Raw genomic sequence first — 23,366 nt, 5'->3', positions numbered from 1 at the left:
CACGTTCGCTTTGCAACGAGTTAAAGTCACGAGATGGCGACATACAAAAAACTGACGTGTTGTTTGTTCCCTAGTGATGCAAGACTCAAAATGACGCAGCCATTAAATGCCGAACGATACAATTAGTGACGAAATCATTAACAATATTGGCAAAAGTTCGTTCCCCGTATAGTCAAAAGTATTTTTCTACCTTGAACCTGTTTGAAAGTTTAGTTTAACTGTATGATAGCTGCCATCGGGATTATCTCTACAAGTAAGGGTAATTCTCAGAAGACTAGGTGAGGTGGATGCAGGACTGGGTGGATGCATGCATGGTTGCAGAATAGGCACCAGTATATTGATAAGATATATAAAAACATTACAAGACAAGACTTCAAATCCCGAATATACGAATATGAGGATATATGGTTGCCGAAATATTGGCAATTTTTAAATTCTCAGTGTCCTCACCCGCCTCGGATGCCGCTGGCAGAAGTTATTTTATTCACAAATGTAGGCCTAGGGGGTTTCCCTGATGCGATTCATGCTTACGTCATCATTTATGCCAAGGAAAATGCGCTTAGCCTGGGCAACTGCGCTTTTGTACATGCGTCTACAAATGACGCGCTTGTAAAAATAAGGGGAAAAATCTCGGTTGACTCACAGTATAGAAGAGCACTGCATTGGCAATAAAAACCGCGACAAAAACACAGGTTAGCGTGTAGTTAATAAACAAAAGTTAAATAAAAGACCGGTATAAGAACCACATTTGATAATAGTCTAAGATCTGTGTGCTAGCAATTAAGCTACATTTACTAAAAGGAGATGATGGTGTTACAATTAGGCGTTGTTTGAATCCGGTCGCGGAAACACCAGATGTGAAGGAATTTAAATTGAACTGTAGATAAAAGAATTCAAGCAGCAATGGGATCACACTTCAAATTGGATATCTTTATTTTGTCACTTATTCTAACAGTCACATCTGTACCGAGAGTGCAGTCACAAAACATGTGAGTATTATCGGGTAACCGAATGTAAAGGTTTGGCTGTTCATATTTTATTTCCATTTTGTTGTTGTCTGAATGATTCATTTCAGAGCGAAGCCCATATCAAAGGGATCGCATTTGACACTTTTCCGGTCAACTGGTCAAGAAATGAATGCCCAGGGTCTATGGTAAAATGATAAAGTAAGAGGAGGCACATAGAAGCAGACAGACAGATCGGGGAGGGGCCTGGGTGGCAACGAACGTAATGTTCCATTATCGTTACAAAAAGACTTTGTGTGTCCAGACAGGTTGTGTATCCGGATAATTGATTTAAAACAGCAATTTTGTTTGATGAATAATTTTCGTTAAATCCGAAAGCAAAAGAAAAGGCTTTAAGTTTGTTAAGTGTCCGGACACCCAGCCACCCAGCATATAATATATTACTTTGTCAAAAATAATCCGTTTTATTTTCTAGATATGGAGATTCGTCTGATGTATGGCATGAATTCAGCTGAAGGAGCTGTTGTTATGTACAAGGACAATCGCTGGTGGCCGATCTGTGGCGAATCGTGGACACACACGGAAGCTAAGATTGTTTGTAAACAATTAGGCTTCCCCTATCCCTATGCCGAATCACATTCTCTTCCAGTAAGTTTTTGTTTTAATAATAACTTTATAAAATACTTTACTGTATAAAATTGAAGAAAATACCAGTCATACTGCCGGCAATGATATGTATTCAATGTAGGCCTACATTCTCAAGTTTTTTCTTCTTCTGTGGTCTTTAGAAAGGGTATAAACATTACATGGCAAGAGAGCCATGTATTACACAATAATAATAATAATAATAATAGTTAGCTCTTATATAGCGCATTTAATTACCGGAGGTAATACCAATGCGCTTTACAAATGTAGAAGACAATAGAAATAAAGACATATATAGAAATACTTACATATAATTATAATCAAAACTTACAAGTAGGCAATACAATACAATACAATACAATACAATACAATACAATACAATCAAAATACAATGTAAAACAAAAATGAAGGACTAATAAAATGAATGAGTGATAAAATACTACAATACATATCAAAACAAAACAAGACCAACAAAAATATAGACTGATAATGGAAAAAAATACCACAAAGGGCCAATATTTTTTGATCAGTTTCCATTCCCTATTCCCTTTCCCATTAGTATTTCAGCATATACATGTATTGCCATAAATGACTATACCCCCCCCCCCCCCCCCCCCCCCCCCCCCCACCCCCGCACAAACCCTTCATCGTAGTAATTAAGTTAGGTACAAAATAAAACAATTGTAGAAAGTTGAAGTTCATTTTATTCAATTCTTTCATTAAAAATATACAAAAGGAAGAAACATATGAAAGTTTATCATCGCTGCCCTTCTCTCTCTCTCTCTCTCTCTCTCTCTCTCTCTCTCCTCTCTCTCTCTCTCTCTCCCTCCCTCCCTCCCTCCCTTCCTCCCTCTCTATCTCTCTCCTTTACATCAATTTGAGTAAGTAAATCCCACAGGTGCCTAGCCTGTCATTCTGCGGCAAGATACTGGAGATTAGACTACACCCCTCCCCTCTCCCCTTCCTATTCCCTTTCAGTCTCATTATGTATGATCAAACATAATAATTTACTGATCTCTGAGAAGTGTCTAACTTTTGTTTTTATGAGGCCCAAAGCCCCAAACATTGTGGAGCGTGTGTGCATCGCTTTGTAACTGCAAGGAAAAGGCGCTATATCAAATATCTTTCGGATTGGATTGGAAGAACAGTAGTGATTCCATGCAGTAGCAGAATATAGAGTTCATATATTAATTTTGTCTTCGTTGCGTGTTCCTTTTTTTCCTTTTCATTTCCATCCACGCATCTTCTTCTTTCTTCTTCTCGATATATATCCCAGGCTTATATTGACATGAATGTAAGTCGAGGGATGAATTGGTTGGATGGATTCCAATGCGGTGGCCATGAGTCTCAGTTAAAATGGTGCAGGTATGCAGGATGGGGTTACTGTACCAGCAGGTTAGCTGCAGGTGTGACGTGTCATAGGCCTACAGGTAATGATCATGCTGTGCAGCTGAAGCGTCTAAACCCATACCCACTTTTAAGGGTCCTTTTGGCATAAAATACCCGTAATTAGGAACTTCCATTCAAAACGCAACACATGTTTAAGGTTTTGCCGTATTCTATTTACATTAATGATTTACACTTTCAAACACCCCGGCATTGCATCTGGAATTTTCACTTTAGCGAGATTATGGGTGAGATATTATCCTAAATAAAATATAGTAACCCATGTTTAAGGCCAATATCTGAAAAGTGGGGGCACTTTTAGGAATTTAGCAGTACAAAATCATACCGGCATATTGTAGGGATTTTTTTGCAGAACAAGCAGCTCATTAGAGCGGCACATCCCTATATCCCGTATAAGGCGATTACCATCAACGCCCCCCCCCCCGGCGGGGGGGGGGGGGGGGGGGTCCTAGGACTCTTTAACCTTCGGGTAACAATCGCCTCATATTTGACGGGGGGCTGACGTTGCATGTCCAAATATTCAGTGCAGGCCGGAGTAAGCAAAAAATTGTTGACATTTCAGTGAAGAGAAAATAAGTATACAAAAATAGAATATAGAAGCTAGAAATAGATATACAGGCACCCAAATATATGAAGTGTCAGGTAGAAGTATTCTACCTAAAATAAATATTTGACATTTTCAAACTTCTGAGGGCGTACGCCTTTGTCGGCCTTGGCCCATATTTGTTTTAAGTTTTCATAGGGCACATGCACAAACGCAATTCCACTCTCGCGAGTATGACGCTATTGTTCTTTTATAATTTTATCTACAAAATATAAGCATTACTTTTATCCATAGTTAAGTAATTCAGTTAGCCTACGGTTCTGAAAATTAAAGAATAATTCTTGTTTGAGCCAATCATTGCACGTAATCTTTCAGCAACAACAGAGTTGAATCTTTAATCAACTAAAAAATTCATTTCCATATCCTCTCAATATTTACTATAATTTCTTTAACATTTTTCAGTTTCAGAAAGCAGTATATTCGAATCGAATTATCTATGGCCGCTTGCTATGGTGATGTTCGGTGGTTTCACGATCTTCGTTTGTTACAAAAAAGCACGTGAGCAACATAATATGCAGACAACAACTCTACATCAACATACCTTAAGCCTTGAAGAATCTGATGATGAGAATCCTCCTGAAACGGGAAACCAAGTCTACCCCGACTCGGTGATCCATCATCATAACGCTGCATTCAATGGCGGGAACTTGAAGACCACCTACACAACACGACCGCTATCCAGGACCTACAAGGGCACCTATCCATGGCCGATGTGCAAGGGGAATCTTCTAACTTGACTGGATTACACGGGGACCTTCCAAGAAATCAAGAATGGGTTGTATCCGCCCCTCCATCAGCCCCTCAACCAGAGGGCTTTGCATCCTCCCACGCCTACCAGATGATAGATTCATCACCCCAACAAGGATTGCCGCCTTACCCCTCAGAAGACTCACAATCTCATGACATACCTCCTCCCCCTCCTCCTCCCTCCTATGAGGAAGCAACACGATCAAACCGATGAGGGCATATTTGTTTTTAGATCAACGGGGAACTGAGATGAGCAATTTCAATTATTTCAAGTTGTATGTATTTGAGATAAGGAATTTAAACACTGCAAATCAAGAAATCTTATAAGCACTTTTTGTTGTTAAAATAACAGACAATGTTTCCCTGTTTACCAGTTGTTTTCAAGAAAGTTAACTGAAATTATTATGATCTTGATTCCTAAAGTGTGCAACTGTGTATTTTGCCATACCTTAGTCTGTAAGATTGTTGTTTACTTGACAACAAATATGAAATAAGTACTGGTCTTATATAAAGAATAGTAATGAAAAAATGAAGAAAAAAAGTTATCCAAAGCGAACATACATGTATGTGTATCAAGTAGAGGTTCAAATCCAGTACTTTAAGTATAGCCTAAGAGTAAATTAGTTATATCTAAGATCGAATACAGGGGCTTATTGATTTGAAGAATAACAAATGGTGAAAATGCACTTTCTGTATTGTGTTTCCTCTCTTTATCTCTCCCTGCCTTTTGAACTACCAGTACCATTATGTATCTGTCTCTATTCTATATATCTTCTCTTTCTCTCTCTCTCTCTCTCTCTCTCTCTCTCTCTCTCTCTCTCCCTTCCACCTCCCCCTCCTCCTCCTCTCTGGTTCTCTGGCACCGTTTCCCGTGATGTCTCTTTTTCTTTTGCTGTAGGATGCAAATGAAGCCTAGAGAAATGATCCTTTTATCTTCTAAATTAAACCAAGAGCCAGTACACATAAAATCATATCATATAACAATCTGCATTTATTAAATATAATTTCTATTGTAACAATTACACCCGTTATCAAAATTGAAACTCACAAGATAAAATTATCACATAAATCGCTAAAACATAAACAGCATTCAGACACCTGGGCCCTGTCTTACAAAGAGTTGATATCAATCGTAACTTAATTGCGATTGATATCAATCGTAACTATGTACATAAGAGATAGGAGACTGCAAACTTGCGATTGATTGGAGGGCTTACAATTGATTTGGATCGATCGTAACTCTTTGTAAGACGGGGCCTAGGTTTTCACTTCCAAGCAATTAATGAAGCATAAGATTTACCAGGGGGGTGTTTCACAAAGATTCCAAGTTGAAATTATCTCTAAGTTGGACTTAACAATTATGGAAAGCTGTTAGCACCTATGAAAATATAAAGGCATCTAAATCCTTCATGTTTTCTATTATCAAGGAGATGTCATGTTCTTGATGTGGAATTTTAAAAAAGTATAAAATACTTGAATTTTCGCTTTTGAATATACTTAATTTTAAGACTACAAATGGCTCTCCATAATTTTTAAGTCCAACTTATAGTTAAGTTCGACTTAGGATCTTTGTGAAACACACCCCAGTACAGCTAGCTTTCCAGGCCAAATAAGGGCCCTTCTTCTTTTCCATTGAAATGAGTTCATGAATTCAAACAACGCACCTGTCTAGAGTTTGATTTCATCATTTTGAGAATTCGAAAAACTCATTTCGCTTGATAAGGCTAGTGACAAATGCAGCAAAATATTGTTTTTCTCTTTGTTTTTGGTTTGTTTCTTTATATCAAAAGATACTGAAATGAAGTTTACAATAGGATTGATTTTGCCTAAAGAGAAGAGTTTTATACTGCTATCAAGTCTACATAGCTGCCATGAATATTGGAAATATTGACTATAAATAAGCTGCTACAATTCTTTGGCATGATCCATATTTCATTCTGTATCAAATAATTCTCAACAAATAACTTTTAATAGACAAAACTTGTTGAACTTTTGTTGAACTTTTGAAACCCTTTCTTTCAGGTAGATTCCTTTACATCTTACAAACTACGCTGTTTTTGTCAGTATGATAGCGATTAATTTCACAATTTCATTTTGAACATAATCCTTTTCATTTGTGGCATTAAGATTGCAAGGTGACTACACGTTGTCAACTTTATTCCCATCTATAAAGAGAATGCCACTGTGTTGGTTTTATCCACCTAATAACTACTTACATGATCATATATTATGGATCATTATACACCATTATAATATTCATGTACAAAATAATGAAGAGACAAAAGGGGAAATAATTTACCAAAAGTTACATATTATACATTCGTGTTGAATATTTTGTGTTGCAGCAGTGCACACATTCATGAAATATGATAGTATTGATTTGGAAGTAATGTTAATTATTAGTATAATCCAAACAATGCACAGGCATCTGCCATTATGGAGTAGAAGTCCAATAACAAGTTGTCTGTTTAGCACTCTGCCTTTTTGACACATCTCATATTTTTGATGAACATCCCTCTTCATCTTCATTATTATTATCATTAAGTTCATTTGAAAGATTACTTCAAGCTAACACTTCTTATGTTTGTTTAATATAGAATGTTCTAAAGACAAGTACATTCATAATTCTTTGAAAAATATAAAACATGATATCGAACAAAAAGATTTGATGCATATATGGTATCTGCAACAATTGGAATCTATAACAGCATAACAATTCACACATTTTTTTTCTCCTTCTAATTTAATAGCTTGTACTGAGTTATTGGTAACTTAAATAGAAACATTGTCATTGCACTTTATTACAGGCAAATCTTTTTAGAATCATATGACCTCAGACTCTAGATGATTTCAGAAAAGAGATTGTAATCAAACATATTTTTTTACACATTCAAATCAACTTTTAGAATACATAATACGAGTTAAAGCATGATACTATTTCAGTTCAATATAAATCTCAATGTAATAATCTCAAACAAAAAGTACATGTACACATAAAACAGAACATACAGATTTACATACCGGTAATGAGTTTTGAAATTTCTCACAATTAAACATGTACTATATCAGTGCAATAATCCTCTAATATAATTGATAATGCCCTGGATGAATGGTATAAGCTTGCTAGATATATGAATACAATATGAGAGATTTTATTGAGAGTTAATAATCATTAACACAAATAAATGTTTGAAATATAGCCCTACTTTTTTTTAACCAAATGGTTTTGGATCCATGTAAATGTGGATAATTCCTGAGAAGGCAAGGGTAACAATGTATACATTTTGAATTAAAGTTGTGATGCTGCTTCATGGTGTTACTCTCAGGAGTCGAAGAGAAATATCCAATTCAATAATAAAGCAAGCAATATGAACATTTATTGATATACCTGTAAGCAAGGGGATCAGATATGTCTATCAATGCCCTTATCAATTTATTTATTTTTTGCTTTGTTCCCCCCCCCCTCATTTTTTAACAAAAGGCTTTTGACCGACTTTCACCATAATGACCCAAAATTAGGAATATACTCTACCTGGCAAAAGCAATAATGTATAAAACAGCTGTCATTACTATCATATTACATACAATTGTGTACTCACCTTGAAATTGTCTAAATAGGACATAGCAAATATACTAAATACTTTGGTGTATGCAAATTGGCTATGATGGAATTTGCAGTTCACATCCGTCAGATTTATGCTCGAGTGGGATTTCTGTTTGAGTTACGGTAGGTGTTACAAGGCAAGAAACATGATGAAATCCACAGTCATCATAGCTTGGGTCTGAGGAGAGCTTCTTGGGCCACAGTCACTGCAAGGACACCATCACGCCTCCAGAATCGGCCTAAGGTCATACCACGCCCATGACCTGTACAAGACGATAAAAAACAGGTCCTCTTACTGTTAAAGGGATCGTTTAACAATGATAAATCTAAGATGCACGGCCCTACATATTATTGGTGTCTGTGATATGGTGTAATAATGAAGCCCTAAAAAAAATGCGCTTCAAAATGATCAAGAAGTGCCTCAAAATCATAAATAAATCTTGATAATCAGACAGGCGATCGGCTTTTAAAAGTCAGGGGGTTTCTGACTGACCTAAAGGTTTATAATTATCATTGCAGCACGAGCTAAATCCAGGATTTTGTTTCAGAATCTGAGACAAAGTTACCGGATCCCTTTAAGAACTAATAGTACAACCCTTCTCTGACTATGTATACTTGTACATTCAAATAATGCCTGTAGACTATTATTCAATTGCATTCATGATAAGGTTAGTAGTTTGTGCTGCTCCAAACATGGCACACTGATGATTGGTGTGGCACCCCCCCCCCCCCAGAAAAAAAGAATGATATATGAATTTTAAATTTAAATAAAGCCTACAATGTACTAGCATTACCTTTGCTTTTAATATCACCACTGCATCCAAAAGAATTCTTTAAATTCTTCTTTCTAAATCATTTTCATACAAAAACAAATCTCTCATTGACAAATTTGAGTATTTTGATATGCACCATCTTTCTGCTATTATGAGGCCTACTGCATGCTATATCTTTATTTCATTTCAATCCATGACTCGACACTACACCTTATCATGAAATTGTATTGCTTCACACTACTTGTATATAATGACCCTTAACTCTGTTCAGATGCCCCAGTATAGAGGTGTCAAGGTTGCATGGTGTGTTTGCCTGACCTGGGGGATGTTTCTCAAAGATTCTAAGTCGAACTTTACTCTAAGTTGGACTTAAATATTATGGAGAGCCATTTGTAGCCTTAAAATGAAATATATTCAAAAGAAAACATTCAAGTATTTTAGACTTTTCATAAATTCCACATCAAGAACATGAAATCTTCCACGATAATAGAAAATATGAATGATTTGAATCAACATTTTATGCCTTTTAAAATAACTTTGACAAAATATTTTCAAGGATGGTAATGGCTTTCCATAATTATTAAGTCCAACTTAGAGATAAGTTCAACTTAGGATCTTTGTGAAACACCCCCAGGGGTGCAGAGGTTGCAGGATCAAGTCCCTGTTCACTTACTCGATTGTGGGCTTTCACACTCGTAGAGCATCCACTCGTCAATGCGACAAGGTGTATGAAACCAGATAGAATGATCCAATGAGCACATCATTCCAAGAGGTTTATCTCGGTTAGGAAGATAGGTCAAACCAGCAAGAAAGAGGTCAGAGATGTAGGCTAGGCAGCAATGCTGCAGGTCCATGCCATCTTCACCTGTATTGAGAGAGGGAAAGTGAGAATGCTGACTATGAGAAATTGAGGAAGAAAGAGAAAGAATCGATAATGGCACAGAAAGCAGAGATTTTTCTGGATCAAAATACTTTTTTTTTTCCAGAGAGAAACACAACTAGCTCTGAATATATTCAGTCTACTCCCAAAGAATACAGATCAAAATTATATGAAAACAATAATGAAAAGGAAAATATAAATAAACATCTTGCTTCTCGTGCTTCTCATACCTGCCACAACACAAACATTACATGAAAAGGAGAAATGTGCATAAGGAACATCAAATATAATGCTAACAAGAGGTACAATGCCTTTAGTATAATCTAATCCATCTTGTTCTATTTACTTCATAAGCTTCTTCACTTTACCACTGTGTGTATGAATTCTGCAAGTTCTATTCTGTTCAATGAAAAGGTAATTATTTGATAATTGAGCATTTATTATTCTAGATGTACCTGTATTTTCTCCTATGTCTCCTTTGACCTTGACCCAAATCATGAGTTTAGGTTCAGTAGGCTGATCAAAACCCTTGCTGAAAAAATCTGCTCTGTCTACTCGCTTAGTTTCAAAAGTGATTTCTTGTGCAAGCTGTTTCTGAGCCCATTTACGGAGCTTCTCTGGAATATCTGGGTTCCTGTAAGAAATAAATATACTATTTAAAATTTTCAAGTAGAAACAGGTAATTATTATTAAATCTATACATGTACAAATGATCGTGGAATATCTTAAGCAAGCTGGTTATTGTTTTCTGTCAATAGAGTATAATTCTCTCTTTGTTTACAGGCATGCAAACAAAAGTACTTAGAATTTTATGGAAAGAGTGACCTAACTTTAGAGCCTCCAAAGACCAAGTATCATCTGCTAAGAGCTTGAAGGGTGTTACTCTACATTAAAGTATACAAGATAACAACCTTTATTTTGATATTTGTAAAAGGACTTCAATTGTCATTACATATCCAAATTGCATTTGTGTTTGCACAGATGTCATCTGCTTTCTCAGCCACCCAAAAGCAGTCATGAACCAATGGCATGCCGTAAGTTTAGATTGGTTATGACAATTAAAATCATTGCACTAAAATACAGATAAAATAATTTTCAGATCCACTCCTGGCTCTCAACAGATGCTAATATATGATTGAAATGAAAGGATCTCAAGACATAGGAATAGACTTACTGTACAAACTGTTTGAGTTCCTCCATATCAGTCGTCATGGTATCAGGATCAGGTACATCCGGCATGGTGTATTGATGATTGTACGGAGATTCCTCAAATCTATGATAAGAAGCCATCATGGTGAGGATGATACGACCGTTCTGAATGGCTTCCACTGAGCGCGTGCAGAAGCTGTTTCCATCACGCTGGTTCTCTACCCGATAGAGAACAGGTAAGGTAGAATCTCCTAAAAAAGGAAATAAAGTACAAGAAGAACAAAAACGACATGACCCATAGGCAGTGTTAATCAACATTAACAAAATTACATGGGCTTAGGAGATGATTATCACCACATTGTACCATTATATAAAGCTCATCCTGAGTTGATGGTAAACAAATTCTTATGAACCGAACTGATACTGAATGTTCAATACATGATAGCTCAGGGGCCCGTTTCACAAAGCATTTTTTCAATGACAAATTACAAAAATCAGTGACAAATCTGTCGATAACCAATCAGAAGCAAGCATTTCAGACGTAGCTTATAACAAAAACTGTCATTTGTCACTGATGACAAGTTTTGTGAAACGCCTCCCTGGTTTTTGATACAAGCTATACGAAGGCTGATTTATTGGATTAGTAAACAAAGATATGATGATGTCAAGCTCGACCCAGAAGCATAGCACAAATTACTTTTTGGGGTTAGTTTACATACATTTTGTTAGACCAGATAACTCACTTAAACATGTACCATCTGCTATATGATATACATGAGAAACACTTGAAGTTAACATCTCAGGAATTACTGAATTTAAAATAAATCAAAATTATATTACGAATCTATCTCAAAACAATGTGTTAAATAATTGTTTTGCTTTTCAAAAATGATACAACTCTGCACATATATCAGTGATGGCTTACATATATGATACTGGATTAAATCATCTAAACTCTTTGCAGATACATAATGCTTGTATATTATTGCTTATTGGTCAAAATTACCTGCTTTTACAAAGTATGAGTGGAGCGAGTGAATGGAAAGTTCAGGATTGACCGTCCTTCCAGCAGCTACCATTGCTTGACCGATGATCTGCCCTCCAAACAATCTCTTTCCTGGTCCATATGCATGCCACATATTCTTTGCCCTTAGGGTTAAGAAACAGAGAACAGAAGATCGATTCAAGGCCAAAATACATCCTGGCCAAATAATATGAGTTAGAGTCATCACAAAATATAGAAGAAATTTAAACACAACAAATCGTGTCTTCATACTCATAGTCACACTCATAGGTTATCAAACAACAAAACAAATTAGACTAGTAACAATTGATTTTGACCTCAAATTGCATAGGATAAAAATTAGATAAAAATATTTAAACATGAGAATTGTCAAGAATTTTTAATACATTTTATTTCCTTTATAAAACATGACAACAACGACAAAATGTCACAGAATTCATTCTATCTTAGAAATTCTTACTGACGTTGTCAGTTGGCAATATTGAAAAAATATATTTTGACCTATTTGTTCTATTCATTGGACCAAATGCAAAGACACATCAGTTCACTCCAGCTAATGCGTGATCTCAGCTCTTGCATGCAGCTAATAGCGGCGCTTGCGCGTAGCTAACTCCAGGGAGCTCTGACGCCGAAGGCGTCGGCGTCGGATCTCCCTGGAGTTAGCGCCTAGCTAGCTGCATGCTGCACAGAGAGGCCACACCAATCACAACGAATGGGCCAACACTCACCTGAACAGATACGGGTCCAATGTTTCCAAGTCGAGGACAGTGCTGACAAGAACGCTCCGCAAATCAGTCTCAGATTGCTCCTTATCATCTGTCGTCGATGGAGTAGCCATTCTACTGGAACTAGTGATCGACAGCAACTTTCGATGGTTTACAAGCTTATCTCTGCGGCTTACCAAGCTTTGTAAATTAGACAATAACCGTCTACCGTTACTTCTCAACATTTTGATTATGCAATATCCCGGAACAACAATAATTAATAGGATCCGTATCGTTGATGTGTATGCTACGCAGCTAGCTCGCTGCAGAGTTCATTCACTGGGATCATCTCGTACTCGGAGAAGCTAGAGCTAGAGGCAAGCGCAAGCAAAGAGTCTACTGCTTTGTACGCTAGGTTCATAAATCACTCATTCATTTGTGCCAGCATCCCTTATTCTGCGACTTGTACATGTATATCAGGATTGTTGTGACTTCGAGCTGAGTTCAAGGTAGAACCATATGGCTGCTTAAAATTATAATATTTATAAATGAACGAATCAATTACAATTATCTGATCATATGATTCTATATCTCTTCTTTGGTATAAATAACATACATAAAAATGAGCTGTAAAGGGTACATGAGCATTTGTCTACATCAATAACCCACTTCTTGTAATGGCCATTAAACTGATTGAATCTTTAATTGCGCAGCACAAAATGTACGACCATTACTAAAATGATTGCAATCACTAAAGTCGATTCGACCAGTTACGATCGTTATTTTCCCACGAAAAGACATAGCGCTTCAACAACAACAAAAAGAGAGGGTTTTGGAATGTGACAGCTAGAGGTATAGGCTTCATGTATAATGATGAACCACGCTGAGATTGTTGCTATTCTATTTCTACTTTCCCCAGGGCCGAAAGCACAGATTCTAAGATGGGACAGTCAGAGAGTACAGATAAATCCAGGAGTACACAGGATACAGGAATGAGGGCGGAATACCAAACTTATCATTCTCTCTTCTCATCGGATGAGCAAGAAGAACTCCAGAATGTTTTTGAGAGGATATGTCAGAGCAACCAACGCCAAGCTGATGGACAGAGTTCAGCAACATTCACAAAGGAGCAGTTCATGGTACTGTATAATTGGATACAGAACTACAATTTGAAAATAACTTTGGTTAAAAACAAATTATAGCTCTGAATCTGTCTTTGAAGAGTAGGCCTGTGAAGAACAATAAGGATTATGAAGAATAATAATGATGATAAAAGGGAATAAGATCAGGCAATGACAGGAAAGATATAAGAATAAAGCATGACATTCATTCCCATTCTGTAAAGCTTACACATAATAATCTATCATTTTATTTACAAATCAGGGCCCATATTCATAAAACCTTACTATGCCGAGTTGTCAACTAACTATGTACTATAGCCTATGTAATGAGTTGGCAACTAGCTAAGTAAGGTTTTATGAATAAGATAATAGATAATGTGATCGCCCTATGATGATAAGATAATCAGACAGTTACAGGTAGTTAGGTCACCTGTTGATTTAATAACACTATTCTATGTACTTTGATTTATATTTCGAGGAAATAATCACTTTTTATAAACCAATACACTATGTACATGAAGTTTGCTGAACAATTTTGATACCGATGTGCTTGTATTTTCTTGATCAGGGCTGTTTATGTGAGATACTGTCAGAGACAACGGCTGAACGTCTTTACTCTGAGATGCGTCAAGTCCAGGGGGTTATCTCTTCGATAACCTCCATCTCTCAGGAAGCTTTTATCATCACTCTAGCCAAGCTACTTAAGGGAACCATGGAAGAAACTAGTCTAATGGTCTGTGGACTGGCAGCAAATATGGCTGAAAGGTTAACCAAAGAGGAACTCTCTCAGGTAATTAGCAGATCATTAAGTGCTTAAACTATCCTTTTCCGGTAGTATCATAATAATGATGATAATAATGATAGCCTAATAGTCCACTCCAATTTTATTAAACCGAAACATAAATTCTTTTTGCCCAATAGATCGTGAGCCCGGCAGCCACTGACAGGCCTGATAAAAACCCGATTTAAATCGGTTTCCCGATTTTTTCCGATTTTTTTTTCTTCCTGATTTAAAAAAAAAAAAAAAAAAAAAAAAAAAAAAAAATCCGGTTTCTTCTTCCCTATTTTGTCCTGATTTTGCCGATTTCCCTCTTATTTTCTCTATTTCTCTCTTATTTTCTCTATTCTTCCCTATTTTTCCCTATTTTTTCCCTAACTTTGTCCTAATTTTCGTACTCGAAAGGGGGGAATGTTGTTAGATGCCATTTTCCCCCCGCGAATCCTCTTTTTTTTGTTTTACTCAAGGGGGGCGTGGTTGAGGGGAAAACAAAAAACCTATTTTTTTTTAGTGCTCACTATCACCCCTGCACTGAGCAGCGCCAGATCGACGTTGCTCTATCCCTTATTGTTGAACGCCAAACAAGGTAGCAACAACTCCCATCTTTTATTATCTTCATTAAGTTTGGATCTGATCCCGCTCTATATAGCTCCTATACATGTGTTTTTTCTTCTCAAAATTTATGATTTCACTATCTTCAATCATGTTTTATGAAAATGTTTTAAAGTTTTCATCGTACAAGTTTGATTTGCAAAAGTTTATTCTTTTACAAAAAAAATACAAATTAGAAGATACCATGTTTGATTGATTTAGCATTTTAAATCTGTGTAATCAGAGGTATTCTGATAAATCATTTTTATTGATTTTCACTCTTCTTTTGAATTTCAGTTCATCGCAGATATCCTGTCCTCGTATGAGAAAGCTTTGAAGGCTGCAGATAAGATGGGTGGCTGGAAGATTGGGGCTGATGCTGACTCCAAACATAGATTTGTACAATTCACTTTACAGGGCATGGATGAAGGTGAGGGGATCAGCAAAGAGAAATATATCACATAGAACCAAAATGTGGCCAACTGCTGGAAAGTTGAATACAATTTGTATAGAATTACCGTACTGATAATAATAATAAAACAGTAGCTTCGCCTCGGGGGTGATAGAAGGGCCGGTATGAACACCACCTTAGGAGTGATAATTCCCACCATCATCCTCCTGAGCAGTCAAAATTTGTATATTATGAATAGCACTTACATCAGAAATTATTGCTTTATACAGTGCTAAAATGCATAAACACACTTGTTGCACCAGTAGTTAATATTACAGCATGTTTATTCTTCTCTTATTTGGAAAGCTGTGCCTGATTTTGATACTACTGAATTGTGATATTGACCTGTTCATTATCTTTGGTGATATATAGCAAAATTGCCATAAAATTGAAGATGTCCCTTTTCACTTTGTCAAATCTACACCTATTTTGCTTGTAATCCTACAGCCGAAGGAGAGTACTTGAGTGTAGATCAGGTGCAGTCTTGGTTAGAGAAGACAAGAGTCTTTTATTCTCTCTTCACGGATGTCTTTCAAGTCTGCTTTCATCCAGGAAACACAATGCTAAAGGTATTATTGTATCATCTTTCTTTTAGTTTGTTCTATCTCTACTGCCCAAACCATCCCTTCTTCCCTCCCTGCTTTACCTCTCTCTCTGTCTCTCCCTACATATACCTCCCCTCCCTCACCCTCTCTCCACCCCCCCCCCCCCCCCTCTTTCCCTCCCCTGCATTTTATTTATCTGAAAATGTATTTCATAATATGATCAACTGATTAAAGAATATTCTTAGCAGCAATATTAATATATTTAATAATTTTAGCTATTGAATATTCTGAAATAAGAGTAAAAATGTAATTGGTAAATGAGATAAAGCAATAATGTAAGAAACTCTCCCGATAAACTACAAATCATGTCTTCAAACAATTGTTTTAGAAAGAACATTTTTTAATTCCCTTTGATATTAAAATGTAAGTAAAATATTTTTAGAAATTATTCTTTTGTTCAATCCGTTTTCTCACAGTTTAGAGTCAACACAATTTTGTTTTATTTTACATATTTATATGAATCAATTTTTTTTGTAGGATGACGGTGCCGCTTCTGCAGCGGCATATGTGGATGAGGCCGACACCATCACCGATGACATCATACACCATGTACCTACGCTGCCTCTCTGTAAGGATGCACCATGGTCAAAGTTCACGACCTTACTTGACCTCCCAAGCCTGCTGACCATCAACTATCACCTCCCCCATGAGCTGAGACGTGAATGGAGATTCCTCTATTCATCGTCCATCCATGGATCAAGCTTCTCTACATTCCTAGCTCACATTCAGAACAAAGGACCTACAGTTTTAGTGGTTCGAGATACCGATGGAAAGGTCTTTGGGGGATTTGGGTCAGAGAGCTGGCATCTAGGACCAAATTTCATAGGTAGGCCTACCTCCCTTTCTCTTATATTTAACTTCCATCGTTCGTTCATTCGTTCGTTCGTACAAAGAATATCAGGGAGTACATCATCTAGATAGAAAGATCCTTATTTAACCAACTGAATGTCTCATCATCAAGCTCTCGAAGTCCAGAAGCACCTTGAGGGGATTTTTAGATAAGACAGTCATCGATGATATGATCCATAGTTTGGATCACTCCGCAGGCACAGTTTGGTGATGATTCAGCTCCATTTTTTTTGCAGGAAATATATATATATATCTCCAGTTCCATGAGATTGTATACGGTAGGAAGGAATTCCTTAAATGATGTGAGCGTCAAAATCGGCAGCCTAGCATAGCCGGGTAATGTTGGAGCGCCTTGAGGACCTTGCAAGGACGATATGTGCGCTATATAAAAATTCAATATTATTATTATTATTATTATAATTAATTTTCAGTTATTCTTTAGCCTGAATTTCTGTGAAGTTTTTAATCTACACAACTGTATATGATTTCTTAGACTTTTCTCCCAGGCAGGTATCCATATGAATTGACCAGATGCATTTCATCAGATCCTGTGTGAAGGTTTTCTATCATCACTTTGGTAGATGCATCTTTCTACTTTAACCTGTTGACCACTGAATTCTCTTATTCCCAAAAGGAACACTCGGTTCCAGTAGGGAATGGGTCAAAATAAATGACACCCATTCATTAGCTTGCCATTTCCAATATCACTTCTCTAATTTTCAATCATAATCTCCTCCCATGTTTCTTGTGAACCTAGGAAATACTCACTGTTTCCTGTTCAGTTTGACCTCTGACCTTGGTGTATACGAGACGACAGCCCACAATGATCATTACATGTATCTCAACATTGATCAGCAAACAATGCCAAATGGTCTGGTGAGTAGTCCATTTACTTTATCGTAAAAATTTTCCAAATTACGGATTTATAATCATATAATTATTCTGCCACTTTTTGGTAATCTATGTATATATATTTTTTTCTTTTCAAGTCAATATATTTACATGTTACAAAAAATTTTGTTTCCATTATTTTGAGGGATCCACATTTTACAAGCTCTGCTTTTCAGTGGATCCCTCCATTTCCACAGGTTTATCTTAACAAAAACTTTTAAAAAAAACCATTATACTGGATAATTATGTATAGGCCTACTATCTATTTCACAACTTTAAACCATGTAAAATGTATTATATTATTTAATGTTGAACTGTATATCTGATTACTTGTAAAAATTACTGTTCTGTTGGAAATAAAAAATAAAACTGAAACTGAAACTTAGGAGAAATGATTCTACTATTACTAATCAAATGTAAAATTTGCATTTTTAATTCATGTTAAGATTATGCAGTCAATCTGAATACTACATGTTATAGCAGTCTTTTCTTGATAAACAAAGAGCAGTTGTTGCCTGTAATGTACATGTAGTTGCGTTTATGATACAGGTTAGTTTCTACAAAGTATGTATTTTACCCCCTTATCTTTACTAAACGATGCACACATTACTATATTACGATTTTGCAAATGACAAGCTAGAATTGGTAATACAGGAACTAGTGAATAAAGTCTCTCAATCAATAATTAAATCAGTCGTAAGAAAGACTATTCATTTGTAACTTGTATTTTGATTATTTGCTCAAGTGAAATGTTAATGGTTTCTATATGGAATTTCTATCACACGAGAAACATTTTTTTGTTTTTTTACTCCAACACAGGGTATGGGAGGACAGTTTGATTACTTTGGACTATGGTTAGACCAGGACTATGGTAAAGGCCATAGCAGGGCCAAGCCTAAGTGTACTACCTACGACAGTCCCCAGCTGTCTGGGTCTGAGAACTTTGTTATCGACTGCGTAGAAGTCTGGGCAGTTGGGCCACTACCAAAGAAAGATACTGAGGTAAGACCGATTTTGATTTTGATTGTGCGGAATCTTTAATAAGTTAGGTCAAGGAGCTTGTATTAGTGTAAGCAGTTGTATACATGTGTATTTGGTATTTAGACTATAAGTGCTTTGATAGGGGTGATGTTGTATCATGTTGAAGGAAGAGAGCTTCTTCATCTAAAAGAATACTTTTCATATGATCACTCTGAGTCTGGGTCATGACGGTAATGCAACAGGGCATTTTCAGCTACATGAGTCTACTGTTAGGCAGATATGGCAAGCTATAATTGAAGTACCGGTAAATTAAATGCAAGCAGTTTTTGTATAATAGTTATATTTTATCCAAATTGACATTGAGCAATTCTCAATATTTATCTTCCTAACATCCACCACCTTGTGCAAAGCTAGAAGCAAGGCCGTAGAACATTATGATTCTGATATACATTTATCTGCTGACAGCTAGAAGGGTTTTAATGTATATACTCTTAAGTAGATTTAAATGTCGGTGGGGCTCGGGAAGGGGGGGGCAGGGGCCCTACTTTTTTTCAAAAAGTATGTTTAAGTGAAATAAAAGGAAAAAAAGAAAGAATAGTGACCTGCCAGTGTCACAAATGAGGTATCAAAATATACTCATCTGATCGTAATTGAATGCCCAAAACCCCCCTGGATGCTCATCTGACCGTAATTGAATGCCTAAAACCCCTGACCTTCCAGGGGCTCCGCCCTTGACCCCTTTCAATTTACGCTATGCACTACCTGATCGTAAATACTTTAGCCCATCCCCATACCAACGAAATACAGATATTCCCTTGCATTTCGTCTTCCCCCCCCCCCCCCCCCCGATCGTGAAAAGAAATCGCCACCCCTGACCGTTGCTGTGTGTTTTGATTGTAGGATGATGAAGAGGGAGGTCACAAGAGTATCCTAGACAAGGACGCAGCGGCCACTGCCCTCCTGGAGCTCATAGGAAAGGCAAGAAAGAGCGAAGGATTGAGGGAGATTGATGAAGATGCAATGGCAGACATACCTGAGGTTCATGAACTACATGTACCACACCCAGTATCCTGAATGATGACGCTGGTCTACGGGTACCACTGGATCATATCAACTCAGGCTGAAGAAAGAGTACTGTCAAGAGGTCGGATCATATAGACACGAAACAATGAGGTCATGGCTTGGTCTCAACTATAAAATCAACTTGCCCATTGCTAATTGGTCCAATCCTTCTGCTATTTAAGTCTCAATGAGTTTAATATTGTTACTAGGGGATTTATTTACATTTTTGTAATTATGAGAAAATCTGGACTTATAATCATGAGATTGCAGGTGCATGAAAAATTATAATTAAAGTACTATACAGGTGTGCAAGTTTGAATCAATTACTTCCACTTTCTTAAAATCTATCTTTCATAGATTTCTTCTTGTCAACTTTAGCAGTGGCAAAACAAAAGCAGAAACAATACAGTACAAAAAATTCATATAAATCTCAAGGTGGTTGACAGATTTTTCTGATAAGCAGAAAAGAAAACATTGATAATGTTGAATTAAATTAAAATAGATTGTCATCAAATCATGTCTCTTTCTATATTACAGCACGATACAAATGGTCCGAGAGAGGCATTCTCAGTTTCTCACACATCTAATCCTTGCCATTTGTGATTACTGAAATTTGGTTAATATGTGTTTGATCATGTATGCACGTTCTCTCTCTCTCTCTCTCTCTTTCTCTCTCTTCCAATTATGTCTTTCTCTCTACATTCCCCTGGTTTCCCTTCTTGAATTTACTCAACCAACATGTTTGTCTTCTTCTTTTTGTCATACTTTTTTTCTTTAATCCCAAGATATATTGCTTTCAAACAATGTATCTATTTAAGCTTACTGAATGACGTGTTCACTTTTTTATGACTACTTGTTTATTATTATTCAATTACATTACTACGGTATGAATTACATTGTACTTTAGGTGGTGGGATTTCATGGGATTTTGGGTGTCATAAATTTTGAAATAATCTGTATTTACCTATTGTCATTTGATGTGTTCATGATTACATGTTATTGTTTCAGTGATTATCATATATATTTTATGTTTCAAGCCACATTAATGTGAACAGGAGGCTCTGCTTGTCTTATGTGAAGATGATCTTTCCTCATTCTTAATGTTAATGTGTTTTTTTTGCCAAATTTGATGATGAAAATATCAAAATTGATGATTACTTGTTCTCCAGAATCATGTCAGCTATGGGCCTTTTACATGCATCACTTCACACTTGTTTCGTTATGAAAGTCACAAAGTACATCTGCGATGTCATAGAACATTCAAATATTTATTATGGCAATAGATGAAATGTCTGTATTGAATTTGAACTTAAATACTGATATTTACAGGAACATTTTCAATGAATAAGTACAGTTCTTTAAACAAACATGGCCATACACAATAATGATAATCAAAAATAAAAAGAATAATAGATTAGTTAAGCAGCTCATAATAAACTGGAATCAATCTATTTGAATGTAGCAGGGCTCATCGTACAAGAAATATTCAGAATAATATCATCTTATCCACTATCTTTGAATCTAAAGTGAGCCCCTTGAAATCACCCAAATGAAATGGATCCAACAAACTAAATTATATTATATGCCATGTGCAATAGAAGGTAAAATGAGTTGTAAGTAATTTCATGCAATTTACTGTTCTATAAGAATACAACAAGAACTGCAGTAGCAGAATAATGCCAAATTTCTATGTTCTTCAAAATGCTTTACTAGTATGATAAGCTTTTGCTCAGCCCTGAACATTACAAGAAAGTAAGCTTTGTCATTTTAAAAAGCACCAATGTTATGTTTAGACTTTGGATATGTTTAAATATGAAATAGAAACACCAGTATGTAACATAAAATATAATATATTTGAAGGGATGAATCTACCTCATAGTTCCATCAAATATATTGCAATTCTTTCCAGATGCAAGGTAGTAGTTACAAGTCCATTAAATCATATTACATGTATATATATTATATATATTTTATTCTTGAGATTACATATTGTAACATTTAAAGTATATTTAATCAACTTATTTTGTTACGACTTTTAAAATATAGTCAAATTTGCATGGCGCTTATTTGATATGTTTTGAATTGCTTTACATGGTGATTATTATAACCCCTGTAATTGGTTTCTAATGTCAATCCACACATTATAAAGCACAATTTCCAGCCAGGTGCCAGTTTACAAGGGCACACGTGCCAATTCAACCACATAAACGTTTGCATCCTACAGGGTACCCATTTAACACCTGGGTTTAGAGTGGCAAATGTAGATTAATGTCGTGCCAAAGGACATTAGTGCTGCGGTGGGTCTCGAACCACAAACCTCATGATGAACAGTAGGTTGATGTTTCCACTAGACCACGACACCTCTTATTATCTACTCATTTGGAAAGATGGTAACGAATTGTAGAAATAGATCAAGACTATCTAACATAAGATGTATGGAATAACACATAATAAAAAAATGTTTTGCAATCAATGGTTTACAATATAGCCTTTTGTAACAGTACAACTCAAACTTTATCAAATAAAAGTTAATTCTGCTTTAGTATTTGTTTAGTATGCTGGATAGCTTTATAAGTGTTTAACATGTACATGTGTTTATATACAATTTTTTGATGTTGGAATGTATCATTACCATTGGTCTTGCAAATAAAATCAAAGATCTATATTTACTTTGTACAAACAGACTAAAGTGCCTTTAATTTTCATGTTCATTGCATTCAAGATAAATCATAAACTCTGGGAAAAGTGGCCTTCATTTTTATCCCACATTACAGTTAAAAAGGACTTCCATCTTGTTTTAGAGCTAACACACTCCACATGTATATCATTATGGAAAGATTATATAAATACAATGCATCACAAAACAAAATAAGATGTATTTATGTACATCTACATGAGCACATTCAAACCTTACAGAGACTATCTGCCTGTCCAGCAGTCGATTGAAAAACATCAAATCATGCAATACACACTCAATTTGATAAAACAAATACATGTAGTGCAATACTCGCTTTACAATCCTTTTCCAAATTGTCTAAATACGGTGGGCATATAATGTACATAATCCTGTTTAAACAAAGGTAGCTACAATGGTTTGCAAAGCCTGCAGGAATGCTGTGTTTTATTTATTCTGATACATTTTTGAAGACGAGAGCTTATAGATCATTCTTTCACTCCTTAAAAATTGTCAAAGTGGCCAAGAAAGTGATGAAACCCACCTATGTGCTGAAGCCTTCCAATTAAAACCATTAACATTGTGAACAAACTCACAGGAACCTGGAAATACAACCTGAACACATATTTAAGCACATTTCCAAAGTATACCGGATAGTGACTACGGTATTATTTATGTGCCCATGATAGTTTGATGCACCCTCCATTTATCCAGATATAACTGAAAAGTATTAAAAAGAAATACAATATCAGTGTGACATTAGTATTAAAGTGTAATAGTCTTTCAATCCACTTTTATAGTAAATCATTGTAGCTACCTCTGGAAATATAGAATAACTACTTTCGATAATGAATGAAACAT

At 36.0% G+C, this 23,366-nt stretch overlaps 3 protein-coding genes across 3 annotated transcripts; 2 read left to right on the top strand and 1 right to left on the bottom strand.

Moving 5' to 3' along the window:
• The first annotated feature begins 1,111 nt into the window (after positions 1–1,111).
• On the top strand, positions 1,112–4,358 carry LOC105440155 (scavenger receptor cysteine-rich type 1 protein M130-like). The gene is made up of 3 exons (XM_030975553.1): positions 1,112–1,613; positions 2,887–3,040; positions 4,024–4,358. Exons 1-3 carry the CDS (start codon positions 1,443–1,445, stop codon positions 4,356–4,358), a joined length of 660 nt encoding a protein of 219 aa, XP_030831413.1. The 5' UTR covers positions 1,112–1,442.
• A 2,887-nt stretch (positions 4,359–7,245) lies between these two features.
• On the bottom strand, positions 7,246–12,801 carry LOC589369 (acyl-coenzyme A thioesterase 8). The gene is made up of 6 exons (XM_789011.4): positions 12,527–12,801; positions 11,781–11,923; positions 10,800–11,025; positions 10,081–10,259; positions 9,419–9,610; positions 7,246–8,235 (listed from the first exon to the last, which is right to left on the bottom strand). Exons 1-6 carry the CDS (start codon positions 12,745–12,747, stop codon positions 8,138–8,140), a joined length of 1,059 nt encoding a protein of 352 aa, XP_794104.2. The 5' UTR covers positions 12,748–12,801; the 3' UTR covers positions 7,246–8,137.
• Positions 12,802–14,193: 1,392 nt separating this feature from the next.
• On the top strand, positions 14,194–22,765 carry LOC589395 (MTOR-associated protein MEAK7). The gene is made up of 7 exons (XM_011669958.2): positions 14,194–14,413; positions 15,290–15,422; positions 15,891–16,012; positions 16,526–16,874; positions 17,655–17,773; positions 18,608–18,790; positions 19,670–22,765. Exons 1-7 carry the CDS (start codon positions 14,246–14,248, stop codon positions 19,841–19,843), a joined length of 1,248 nt encoding a protein of 415 aa, XP_011668260.1. The 5' UTR covers positions 14,194–14,245; the 3' UTR covers positions 19,844–22,765.
• The last annotated feature ends 601 nt before the right edge of the window (positions 22,766–23,366 follow it).

The sequence above is a fragment of the Strongylocentrotus purpuratus genome, unplaced genomic scaffold, assembly GCF_000002235.5.
Source record: "Strongylocentrotus purpuratus isolate Spur 01 unplaced genomic scaffold, Spur_5.0 spur5_scaffold_8, whole genome shotgun sequence".
In the NCBI taxonomy this organism is placed as follows: domain Eukaryota; kingdom Metazoa; phylum Echinodermata; class Echinoidea; order Camarodonta; family Strongylocentrotidae; genus Strongylocentrotus; species Strongylocentrotus purpuratus.
The sequence above is the reverse complement of the archived record's forward strand: the minus strand, read 5'-3'. Positions and strand labels throughout refer to the sequence as shown.